Source organism: Muscardinus avellanarius (genome assembly GCF_963383645.1).
Source record: "Muscardinus avellanarius genome assembly, chromosome: 11".
Lineage (NCBI taxonomy): Eukaryota > Metazoa > Chordata > Mammalia > Rodentia > Gliridae > Muscardinus > Muscardinus avellanarius.
The window spans coordinates 109767364-109780011 of NC_137797.1; the positions used below are offsets into that span (position 1 = coordinate 109767364).

The window sequence follows — 12648 nt, forward strand, 5'->3', positions numbered from 1 at the left end:
GGCTCCAATCGGCCTCAGAAACCCCACCACAGGCCCTGCCCCACAGCAGGCTCCAATCCCAGCTTCACTGGCCCCAGCACCAGACTAACACCTCGGCAGGCTCCAATCCTGTCCTCACTGGCCCCAGCACTGGCCTTGCCTAACGGCAGGCTCTGATCCCAGCCTTGCTTGCCCCGACATCAGTTTAACCCCTCAGCAGGCTCCAAACCTGGCCTCAGAGGCCTCAGTAGTGGCCTTACCTCATGGCAGGCTGCGATCCCAGCCTCCCTGGCCCCGGCACTGGCCTAACCCCTCGGCAGGCTCCCATCCAGGCCTTGGAGTACACAGCACCAGCCTTGCCCCAGGACAGACTCTGATTCCAGCCTTGGAGGCCCCAGCCTTGCCTCATAGCTGGCTTCGATCCCAGCCTCGCTGACCCCGGCACTGGCCTAACCCCTCGGCAGGCTCTGATCCTGGCCTCAGAGGCCTCATTAGTGGCCTTGCCTCATGGCCGGCTCTGATTCCCGGCCTTGCTGGCCCCGGCACCGACCTAAGTCCTTGGCAGGCTCCAATCCTGGCCTCGGAGCCCTCAGTAGTGGCCTTGCGTCATGACAGGCTCCAATCCTGGCCCCGCTGACCCCAGCACTGGCCTAAACCCTTGGCAGGCTCCGATCCCGATCTCGGAGGCCTCAATAGTGGCCTTGCCTCACAGCAGGCTCCAATCCAAGCCTCGCTGGCCCTGGCACCAATCTAACCCCTCAGAAGGCTCCAATCCCAGCCTCGGAGGCCCCAGCACCGGCCCTGCCCCATGGCAGGCTCCGATTCTGGCCTCGCTGACCTCAGTAGTGGCCTTGCCTCACGGCAAGCTCTGATCCCGGCATCGCTGGCCCCGGCAGCCGCCTAACACCTCAGCAGGCTCTAATCATGGCCTCGGAGGCCCCAGCACCGGCCTTGTCTCATGGCAGGTTCCAATCCTGGCCTCACTGACCCCAGCACCGGCCTAACCCCTCAGCAGGCTCCTATACAGGCCTCGGAGGCCCCAGCACCAGCCTTGCCTCAAAGCAGGCTCCCATCCCAGCCTCGCTGGCCCCGGCACCAGTCTAACCCCTCAGTAGGCTCTGAACCCGGCCTTGGAGGCCTCAGTAGTGGCCTTACTTCATTGCAGGCTCCAATCCCAGCCTCTCTGGCCCCGGCACTGGCCTAACCCCTTGGCAGGCTCCAATCCTGGCCTTGAAGGTGCCAGCACTGGCCTTGCCTCACAGCAGGCTCCAATCCCTGCCTCGCTGGCCCTGGAACTAGACTAAGCCCTCGGCAGGCTCCAATCCCGGCCTTGGAGGCCCTGGCACCAGCATTGCCTCACAGCAGAATCCGATCCCAGCCTCGCTGGCACCGATACTGGCCTAACCCCTCAGCGGGCTCCAATCGCGGCCTCGGAGACCCCAGCACCAGCCTACCCCCTTGGCAGGCACCGAACCTGGCCTCAGAGGCCTCAGCACTGGCCTTGCCTCATGGCAGGCTCTGATCCAGACCTAGCTGGCCCTGGCACAGCCTATCCTCTCGGCAGGCTCCGATCCCAACCTTGGAGACCTCAGAAGCAGCCTTGCCTCATGGCAGGCCACAATCTCTGCCTTGCTGGCCCCAGCACTGACCTAACCATTTGGCAGGCTCTGATCCCAGCTTCGAAGACCCCGGCAATGGCCTTCCCTCATGGCAGGCTCCGAGCCCAGCCTCGCTGGCTCCAGCACTGGACTAACCACTCAGCAGGCTCCAATCCCGGCCTCTGAGGCCTCAGTAGTGGCTTTGCCTCATGACAGGCTCCAATCCTGGCCTCGCCTGCCCCAGCACTGGCCTAAACCCTCGGCAGGCTCTGATCCCAACCTCGGAGGCCTCAGTAGTGGCCTTGCCTCATGGCAGGCTCCAATCCTGGTCATGCTGGCCCCGGCCCCAATCTAACCCCTCAGCAGGCTCCGATCCCGGCCTTGGAGGCTCCACCACAGGGCCTGCCCCACGGCAGGCTCTGATCCCGGCCTCACTGGCCCTGGAACCGGCCTAAACCCTCAGCAGGTTTGCTATACAGGCCTCAGAGGCCCCAGCACCAGCCTTGCCCATGGCATGCTCCAATTCTGGCCTCGCTGGCTCCAACACCAGCCTAACCCCTCAGCAGGCTCCGATCCTGGCCTCGCTGGCCCCAGCACCAGCCTTGCCTAACAGCAGGCTCCGATCCCGGCCTCTCTGGCACCGGCACTGGCCCAACCCCTCGGTAGGCTCCTATGCAGGCCTCGGAGGCCCCACCACATGCCCTGCCTCATGGCAAGCTCCGATCCTAGCCTCACTGGCCCCGGCACTGGCCTAACCCCTCGGCAGGCTTCAATCCTGGCCTCGAAGGCCCCAGCACTGGCTTTGCCTTACATCAGGCTCTGATCCCAGCCTCGCTGGCCCCAGAACCTGACTAAACCCTTGGCAGGCTCCAATCCTGGCCTCGGAGGCCCCGGCACTGGCCTTGCCTCATGGCAGGCTCCGATCCCAGCCTCGCTGGCCCCGGCACCAGCCTAACTCCTCGGCAGACTCCTAACCCAGCCTCGGAGGCCCCAGTACCAGTCTTGCCTCACAGCAGGCTCTGATCCCGCCATCTCTGGTGCTGGTACCCACTTTTCTTCTTGGCAGGCTCTGATCCCGGCCTCGGAGGCTCCAGCACTGGCCTTGCCTCATGGCAGGCTCCGATCCCAGCTCTGCTGGCCCCAGCACTTGTCTAACCTCTTGGCAGGTTCCAATCCCGGCCTCAGAGGCCCCAGCACCGGCCTAACCCCTCAGCAGTCTCTGATTCCCGTCTCAGAGGCCCCAGCACTGGCCTTGTGTCATGGCAGGCTCCAATTCCAGCTTTGCTGTCCCCATCACCAGCCTCACCCCTTGGCAGGCTCCGATCTGAGCACCCTTTTCACCCAGCAAGTTGTCCCATGTTCCCGAGGGTGTGTGGTGGTAGTATTCTGCCTTGGGTTATTTCTTCAAAAGTTTCAGGTGAGTTGCATCAGGTCTCTGCCTCCCCTGCATACTGGCGGCTTCCATTGCCACTGCCTCCACCATTTCAAATCTTTCCCACACTCTATTCCCACACTGCATGTTGCCCAGTGTTCCTAAGCATGTGTGACTGTAGCATTTGACCTTTGGGGTAATTTATTCAGAAGATCAGGGGGGTTTGGATCAGATTTCTGCCTCTACTAAATACAAGCCTCCGCTGCCATCATGGCCACGCTGCCAACACTGCCTTCCACCTAGGTCTCCACTATACTCTCTCCTTACAGGTGATGTCCAGGATTCTAAACAATGTAGAGAAGAAGCAATCCTCCTTCGCGGGGAATTTTTCCAAAAGTTCCAGTTCAGTTGGATATGTTTTGTCTGCATCTCCAGTATCCTAGCTGCCGCTGCAGCCATCTTGACCCCTCTCCAATATTTTTCTTTTCTTTTTTCTTTTCCTTTTTTTTTTTTAAATAAGAGAAGACAGTATGTGTGGCTTGAGGAGGTTGTGGGATCAGGCACTCGGTAGCAATGAATTTTTTTCTTTCCTCCCTTCTATGAGCAGAGTCCAACAGCCAAGAGCAGAATCTGCTGTTCTATGCACACCATGGCCTGGCCCGGCACAGCAATGCTGAGTTCCTCTTTACCTTGCGGTTGGGCCTCTTGTTTGGTACCAGGCCTCCTAGAACTTGGGCTCTGCCTTCTGCCCAGCACCATGCCTTCCCGGGGGTAGGCCGGGCCACCACCCTCCACCCCCTGCCCCCCGCCCAGGGCCAGGACCTTGCGGCCTGGGCCTCCTGACCTTCCCTTCCTTACTTTTCTTTTCTCAGGCACCTTCTTAGGGAACATGCTGACCAGTATCTTCCCTAACCTGGGACTGATAAAGCAGCTCCACACCCTGCAGTCAAGGACCTTAAGCCAGGGGATCAAGTCCTCCTCAATTCACTTCCACCAATACATCTCCAACCATGTGGACTGGGCCTTTCACAGTGATCCTCACCACACCGACCGCAGCCAAACTGCTGGGGGACCCCAACTGGCATCATCTTACCCAGCTAAAAAGGCTCCGTTACAACAGTCCCATGACAAATTCTCATGCACAGTGTTGGGGCCTACTAAACTTTGTTTTTCTTGGCATAATTCTCTTTGCTGTTTTACTTTGGCAGATCTACTTGTTCACATACTACGGTGCTCTCCCTCTTCGGATGCCATACTGCCATAACTCCTCATCTACTAAAGTCTCCTCGAGCACATGTCACCAAGCTGCCCAGTGTAACCTCCAACTCATGCCGCAGCCATACTCCCAACTGCCTACTTCTGGAAGACCCAACCTCTCCTGGCCGAGGGGCCCCCTTATGATGCCCCTTGAAAGCAGGAAGTAGTTTAAGCTTTGAATCTCCACCCATTATCACCAAAAGGCCGGGGTGACAGGTTGGGTCCCTCCCTGCAGAGGCGGAACCCTAGAAAAGGAGGAGGAGACTCTGCTGCATGATATTGCAGGTGATATCGCGAGGCAGGCGATGTTGCATGAGGGGTGGCGTTCCTGCCCACCCACAAGACATTAACCTTAAAAACGGGCATTTCCTCTCCAGCGGCAGAGGGGCTTGCAGGTATCCAGGGGCGGTCCAGCCCCTATCCCCGAGAGAAGACCACATTAAAATTCTTTTTGCATATCCCGGTCTCTCTCGCCTTTTTACTGCGCCAACCTAACACTACCCTGAGAGAATCAACCATGAAGCCACTGAGAAGAAGTATAGAATCCTTCGTTCATGTGGTCCTTCCAGTATGTAATTCACCTCACACCTTGAGGCACCCTGGAAACACACTGTGCTTGGTCACTAGCCATGCCCGCAGGGGAGCACAGAGTGCTGTCCACAGCCCACAAGATGTCAATGCTTAGGCAGTAAGAAGGGTTCGCTGTGTCCCAGGCATTCACCTTACTACTTGGCTTGCAGACTAAGGGCCCCTAGAGATAATGGAAAGTAAACCATCAAAGACTAACATTAATAAAGGAGAGAGAAATGAATACAGATTATTATAAATAGCCAGAAAGAAAACAACTAGTTGCAAAAATTAGTACACCTTTCAGCAATAACCCTGAATGTAAATGGTCTTAACCTTCCAATTAAAACAGGAAGACTGCCAGGCTTGGTGGCGCACACTTGTATTTCCAGAGCTTGGGAGGTGGAGACAGGAGGATCACGCAGGTTTGAAGCCAGCCTCAGCTGGCTAAGGCAGGAGGATCGTAAGTTTGAAGTCTGCCTGGGTGTCACACCAATATAACACCTTCGTGTGACCCATTCAAAATAAATTAAGTATTTAGAGTAGAGTTTGGTGATGGGAGTGCTTGCCTAAAATGTGCAAAGTCCTGGACTCATACCTCAGAACGAAAGTAAGAGGGGTGGTGGGGACAAACTATTTGAATGGGCACTTCTTATAAGAAGCATAAATATATGAAAAATGCTCAGTATCTTTACTCATCATGAAAATGCAGATCAAAACTATGGTCACCTCAATCAGAATGACCACTATTTTAAAAACAGTGTTGATGGGAATGTAAACTAGTACAGTTTTATGGCAAAAGTGTGAAGGTTTCTCAAAAAAAACAAAATGAGAACTAACATATGATATACTTAAGCTACTTATGGGTGTATATATATATATATATATATATATATATATATATATATTATGGATATATAGTATATATTATTATATATAATATTAACATATTATATAAATATACATTTTTATATATTTGAAGGGAATGGAGTCACCACACATGCACAAAACAATTATCTGTATTGCAGCAGCATTCAGAATAACCAAGTGATGGAATTGTCTTAGGAGCCCATCATCGGATGAGCAGATCAATAAAGTGTGACTTATATATAAAATGCAATATTATTCAACCATAAAGAATAACACTTTTATTACTTTTATCACTAGGAAGGTAAGTGGAACTGGAGGTCATTATGTTAAGCAAAAATAAGCCAGAGACAGAAACTCAAGAACACCATGTTTGTTTTCTCTCATATGTGGAAACTTAGAAAAATAATGCCTCAAAAGTCAAAGGACTCCTAAGGAAGGGGCAGGAGGAGAGAGGAAGACAAAGGAAAGTAACTAACACAGAAGGGGGATATAAGCAAACATGCTATGTGATCATATGAAAATGTTACAGTGAAACTCATTAATTTATACTTATACTAATTAATTATATACTCTAAAATCACTTGAAAATTATCTTTTTATTACCTGAATGCTGTTGAATCATATATTCTGCATGCCCCAGGCTTACCACATTTCAAAGTTCCCCAACGTAAACATGTAGAGTCCACTAAAGCGCCAAAATATATAGGTGCTGGAATTCCAGCTATGATTAACAGAGAAAAAAATCCATCAATGAGGTAAGAATTAAGAAATTTTATTTGAAAATATTAAATTTTTTCCATGTGTACAATAAAAGCCACATAACAAAATATAAATCAAATGCTCTAAATATTTTTAGAAATGTTCAGTTTATCTTTACTATTGTCTCTGGATTATAGACAAGAAATGTGATAAAAGGCATAAATTACTGGTGGAGTGAAAAGTAAAACTAAAAATATCATAAAATTGTATTTCTTAAAGTATCTTGGACCAATCATATATACATTTTGTCTTAAAGCATTGCCTGTTTATTTTCAAGCCTTATTATTGATGAAAAGTATAATTAAGGTCAAGTAGACTCTTTCAAAATAAAAAAAGAAATTATCTGTCTCCTTATATCTGTATTTACATACTGATTAAAAATTATATTGACAAACAGAAGCTATATTTTCTAATCTCTTATTCTGAAAGAATTATTTCACTTACTAAGTATTTAATAATGGTTTGATATGATTTTAGGGAAAAAAGAGTCCTACCAAATATTCTTGTAAAAAATGTATGCAGTCCCACACCAAGAGACTTTTCTTCAGACTTCATACACCTACAATATAAGTTAATAAATAAACAAACAATAAAGATTTTAAAATGAACATCATTTCTTATAAAGGCTGTTTAAATGCTCATAATAAACCATTAAAGAAGCACTTGCATACTCAGGCTTTGACTATTCAGGCCCTTGTTTTCCAGCTTTTAGCTTACATAGGATCCCCATCTCTGGTCATTATATTTTATCTATCACTTTTGTTTTTAGTAGTTAGAGTGAATACATTCAGAAGCACCTTACCTCTTAGCTACATCCCCAGCTCTTTTTATTATTTTGAGACAGGTTCACACAAAGATTCTGAAGCTGACTTCGAACATATGATCCTTCATAGAGGTGACTAGATTCACACTTTGGGGTCTACAGTTAAGCCACTTTACAAAGCCATGAATGGGTCTGACTATGAGCTATTAGGTTGGTTGGAGAACTGACAGAAGGCCTTCAAAAACCCAAGGGCTTACTGCTGTCCGCCCATGCCTTGGGAATCCCTGAACGTCATTTATAGTCTGTGTAGCAAAGAGGCAGGGTGTGGGCAGCAAGAGCTTACAACAACCTGTGGGTTACTTTAAACAACTGGAGTCAGTTTCCTACACAAGGCCTGAATGCCTGAGAGCTATAGCCCTCACAGCTCTCCTGGTGGAAAAAACTACAAAATTAACTTTTTAAAAATACTTTTTTGGTGCATTGTAGTCGTACATCACAATGGAATACAAGACTTGTGAGGATATACAAGCACACATCATCCATTTAGCCTTTATCCAGTCCCTATCCCCTCCCTCAATCCCATGCTTGATTGGTGATTAACTTTGATACATTTGTTTACATACATCATGAGTTTTAAAGAGATTCCATCCTCCCCCATCCCATCCCCTCTGAATGGCCACCTTAATTGCTCCTCCAAAGTGCCCTTTCTTCAACTAGATCGCCTCCTATTACCTATTTATTCCTAGTTTTTGCATATTAGGAAAAGCATCTGTTTTTTTTTTTATTTTCTGTGATATTTCTCTGTGTATGCCCCATTGCAAGTTCCGATCCCACTCTTCCAGGCCCCGGCACTGGCCTGGCCACCTGGCAGACTCTGATCCCAACCTCGCTGGCTCCAGCACTGGCTTTGCCTAATTGCAGGTCCCGATCCCAGCCCTTCTGGCCCCGGCCCCAGCCTCACCCCTCCGCAGGCTCTGATCCCAGCCTCAGAGGCCCCAGCACTGGCCTTGCCTCACTGCAGGCTCTAGTCCCAGCCTCGCTGGCCCCAGCACCAGTCTCACCCCTCAGCAGGCTCCGATCCTGGCCTCAGAGGCCCCAGCACCAGCCTTGCCTCAGGGCAGGATCCAATCTCGGCCTCACTGGCCCCAGCACCGGCCTCACGCCTCAGCAGGCTCTGATCCCGGCCTCGCTGGTCCTAGCAATGGCCTCATCCCTCGGCAGGCTCTGATCCCAGCCTTGGAGGCCCCAACACTGGCCCTACCTCAAGCAGGCTCTGATCCCAGCTTCTCTGGCCCCAGGAATGACCTCACCCCTTGGCAGACTCTGATCCAGGCCTCGCTGGTCCCAGAAATACCCATGTCTCACAGCAGACTCCGATTCTGGCCTCTCTGGCCCTGGCATGGGCCTCATCCCTCAGCAGGCTCCAATCCCAGCCCTGAAGGCCCCAGCACCGGCCTTGCCTCATGGCAGACTCTGATCCCAGCCTCGCTGGTCCCAGCACCTGCCTAACCCCTCGACAGGCTCTGATCCCAGTCTCTGAGGTCCAGACACCAGCCTCCCCTCATAGCAGGCTCCGATCTTGAACTCGCTGGTCCTGATATCGGCTTCACCTCTTGGCAGGCTATGATTCCGGCCTCAGAGGCCCCAGCACCGGCTTGCCTCACAGCAGACTCAGATCTTGGTCTCGCTGGCCCCAGCCCAGGCTGAACCCCTCAGCAGGCGCTGATCCTAGCCTCAGAGGCTCCAGCACCAGCCTTGCCTGCAGGCTCCGATTCTGGTCTCGCTGGCCCCAGCATGGGCCTCACCCCTCAGCAGGCTCCGATCCCCACCTCGGAGGCCCCAGCACACACCTTGCTTCACAGCGAGCTCCAATCCTGGCCTCTCTGGCACTGGCACCGGTCTCACCCCTCAGCAGGCTCTGATCTCAGCCACAGAGGCCCCAGAAATAGCCATGCCTTGTGGCACGCTCCAATTCTAGCCTCGCTGGTCCTGGCACCAGCCTAACCCCTCGGCAGGCACCGATCTCAGACTCAGAGGCCCCAGCACCTGCCTTGCCTCACATCAGGCTCTGATCCCAGCTTTGCTGGTCCTGGAAACGGCCTCACTCCTTGACTGGCTCTGAATCTGGCCTCAGAAGCCCCAGCACTGGCCTTGCCTCATGGCAGGCTCTGATCCCAGCCTCACTGGTCCCGGAACTGGCCTCAGCCCTTGGAAGGTTCTGATCCCAGCCTTGGAGGCCCAAGCACAAGCCTTGCCTCATGGCAGGCTCCGATCCTGGCCTCGCTTGCCTTGGAATCAGCCTCACCCCTCATCAGGCTCCAATCCCGGCCTCTGAGACCTCAGAAACATCTTTGCCTCGTGGCAAGCTCAAATCCTGACCTTGGTTGCCCTGGCATCGGTCTCACCCCTTGGCAGGCTCTGATCCCGGCCTCAGAGGCTCCAGCACCAGCCATGCCTTGCAGCAGGCTCTGATTCTGGCCTTGCTGGTCCCGGCACCAGCCTAACCCCTCTGCAGGCTCCAATCCCAACCTCGCTTGTTCTGAAACTGGCCTCACCACTCAGTAGGCTCCAATCCCCACCTCTGAGGCACCAGTACCAGCCTTGCCTCACAGCAGGCTCCGATCTCGACCTTGGAGGCCCCAGCACTGGCCTTGCCTCACAGAGGGCTCCGATCCCAGCCTCAGAGGCTCCAGCACCAGCCATGCCTTACAGCAGTATCTGATTCTGGGCTCGCTGGTCCCGGCACCAGCCTAACCCCTTGGCAGGCTCTGATCCCAGCCTCACTGGTCCTGAAACCTACTTCACCCCTCAGCAGGCTCCGATCCCCACCTCGGAAGCACCAGCACTGGCCTTGCCTCACAGTAGGCTCGGATCCTGGCCTCGGAGGCCCCAGCACTGGCCTTGCCTCAAGGCAGGCTCCAATCCCAGCCTTGCTAGTACCAGCACCAGCCTCACCCCTTGGCAGGCTCCGATCCTGGCCTCGGAGGCTGCAGCACCGGCCTTGCCTCATGGCAAACTCCGATCTCAGCCTCGCTGGCCCCAGCACCATCCTAACCCGTCGGCCAACTCCAATCCTGGCCTCAGAGGCCCCAGCACCAGCCTTGCCTCATGGCAGGTTCTGATCCTGGCCTCCCTGGTCCAGGAACAGACCTCACCCCTTGGCAGGCTCTGTTCCAAGCCTCAGAGGCCCCAGCACCAGCCTTGCCTCACAGCAGGCTCCGATCCTGGCCTCGCTGGCCCTGGCATTGGCCTCATTCCTCAGCAGGCTCTGATCCTGGCCTTGCTGGCCCTGGCATTGGCCTCATTCCTCAGCAGGCTCCGATCCTGGCCTTGGAGGCCCCAGCACTGGCCTTGCCTCAAGGCAGGCTCCAATCCCAGCCTTGCTAGTACCAGCGCCAGCCTCACCCCTCGGCAGGCTCTGATCCCAGCCTCAGAGGCCCCAACACCAGCCATGCTTTGTAGCAGGCTCTGATTATGGCTTCACTGGTCGCAGCACCAGCCTAACCCCTCTTCAGGCTCCAATCCCAGCCTTGCCAATCCCAAAACTGGCCTCACCCCTCGGTAGGCTTCGATCCTGGCCTTGGAGGCCCCAGCACCGGCCTTGCCTCACAGCAGGCTCAGATCCCAGCCTCGCTGGTCCTGGCACCAGCCTTGCCTCACAGCAGGCTCAGATCCTGGCCTTGCTAGTCCTGGCACCAGCATCACCACTCGGCAGGCTCCAATCCCGTCCTCAGAGGCCCCAGCACCTGCCTTGCCTCATGGCAGGCTCCAATCTCAGCCTTGCTGGTCCCAGAACCAGTCTCACCACTCGGCAGGCTCTGATCCCGGCCTCGGAGGCCCCAGCACCGGCCTTGCCTCACAGCAGGCTCCAATTCTGGCCTCGCTGGTCCCGGCACCAGCCTCACCCCTAGGGAGGCTCAGATCCTGGCCTCAGAGGCCCCAGCACCTGTCTTGCCTCACGGCAGGCTCGATCCCAGTCTCACTAGCCCCAGCACCGGCCTCACCCCTTGGCAGGCTCTTATCCCAGCCTCGGATTCCCCATCACTGGCCTTGCCTCACAGCAGGCTCTGATCTCTGCCTCAGAGGCCCCCAAAACAGCCTTGCCTCATGGCAGGCTCAGATTCTGGCCTCGGGGGATCTGGCATCAGCCTCTTGGCAGGCTCTGATCCTTGCCTCGGAGGCCCCAGCACCAGCCTTGCCTCATGGATGGCCCTGATCCCGGCCTTGCTGGACCCGGCACCGCCCTAACCCCTCAGCAGGCTTCTATCCCTGCATCAGAGGCCCATATACCAGCCTTGCCTCATGGCAGGCTCAGATCCTGGCCTCGCTGGCCCTGGCACTGCCCTCACCCCTGGTAAGGCTCCAATCCCATTCTCGTGGGCCCCAGCACCAGCCTTGCCTCACGGTAGGCTCCGATCCCGGCCTCACTGGCCATGGCATCGGCCTCAACCCTCAGCGGGCTCTGATCCCGATCTCAGACAGAGGCCCCAGCACCGGCCTTGCCTCATGGAAGGCTCCAATCCCAGCCTTCCTGGCCCCAGCACTGGCCTAGACTCCCAGCAGGCTCCAATCCTGGCCTCAGAGTACCCTGCACCGGCCTTGCTGTGCATCGGGCTCTGGTCTCTGTCACTATGAGCAGGTCGTGTACAGATGTTTCTTTTCTTTCTTTCTTTCTTTCTTTCTTTCTTTCTTTCTTTCTTTCTTTCTTTCTTTCTTTCTCTCTTCTTTCTCTTTCTTTTTTTGGTGGTACTGGGGTTCCTAGAAACACCTCTACCTCCGGGCTACACTCCCGGAGACCTGACTTCTTTTTTTTTTTAATATCTATTTTTATTTGGAAACAGGGTCTCTTTAGCCAGCGAGTCTGGCCTCAAACCAGCGTGATCCTCCTGTCTCTGCCCCCCACGTGCTGGGATTACAAGTGTGCGCCACCACACTCAGCATTCAAAATTAACTTTAAGATACTCACTAGAGGAACCAGCCAAGATGTCCATCAACAGATGATTACAAAACTATGGGATATGTACACAATGGAATTTTACCCAGCCATAAAGGTGAACAAAATTATGGTATCTACAGGGAAATGTCAAAAAAAATAAAAAAGCAGATGCTTTCTCTAATATGCGAAAACTAGAGAGAAATGCGTAATAGGAGAAACTCTTGTTGAAGAAGGGGCCATATAGAGGAGCAGTTAAGGTGACCAATCTGAGGGAATGGGAGGGAGGAAGATGAAAATTCTTTAAAGCACGTGATGTACTTGAACAAACATATCAAAGTCAATCACAAAATCAAGCATGGGATTGAGGGAGGGGGAAAGAATGGGATGGGGACTGAATAAAGGCTAATTGGGTGACGTGTGCATGTATATCTCCACAAGATTTTCATTCCATTAAGATGTTTGACTACTATGCACCAATAAAAATATATTTAAAAAATAAATAAATACAGAAAATCAAATTTTAAAAGACACATACTAGAGACCAAAT

The 12648-nt window shown here is 53.1% G+C and overlaps 1 protein-coding gene across 1 annotated transcript in view; it reads right to left on the reverse strand.

Moving 5' to 3' along the window:
* LOC308270365 (solute carrier organic anion transporter family member 1A2-like) overlaps positions 1 to 12648 on the reverse strand; it is a gene marked incomplete at both ends in the record, with an annotated part of 54388 nt that overhangs the window by 18209 nt on the left and 23531 nt on the right. The window contains 2 exons of the mRNA XM_080706219.1: positions 6247 to 6364; positions 6897 to 6961. Coding sequence (XP_080562345.1) covers positions 6247 to 6364; positions 6897 to 6961 — 183 coding nt within the window. The remainder of the gene's footprint in view (positions 1 to 6246; positions 6365 to 6896; positions 6962 to 12648) is intronic.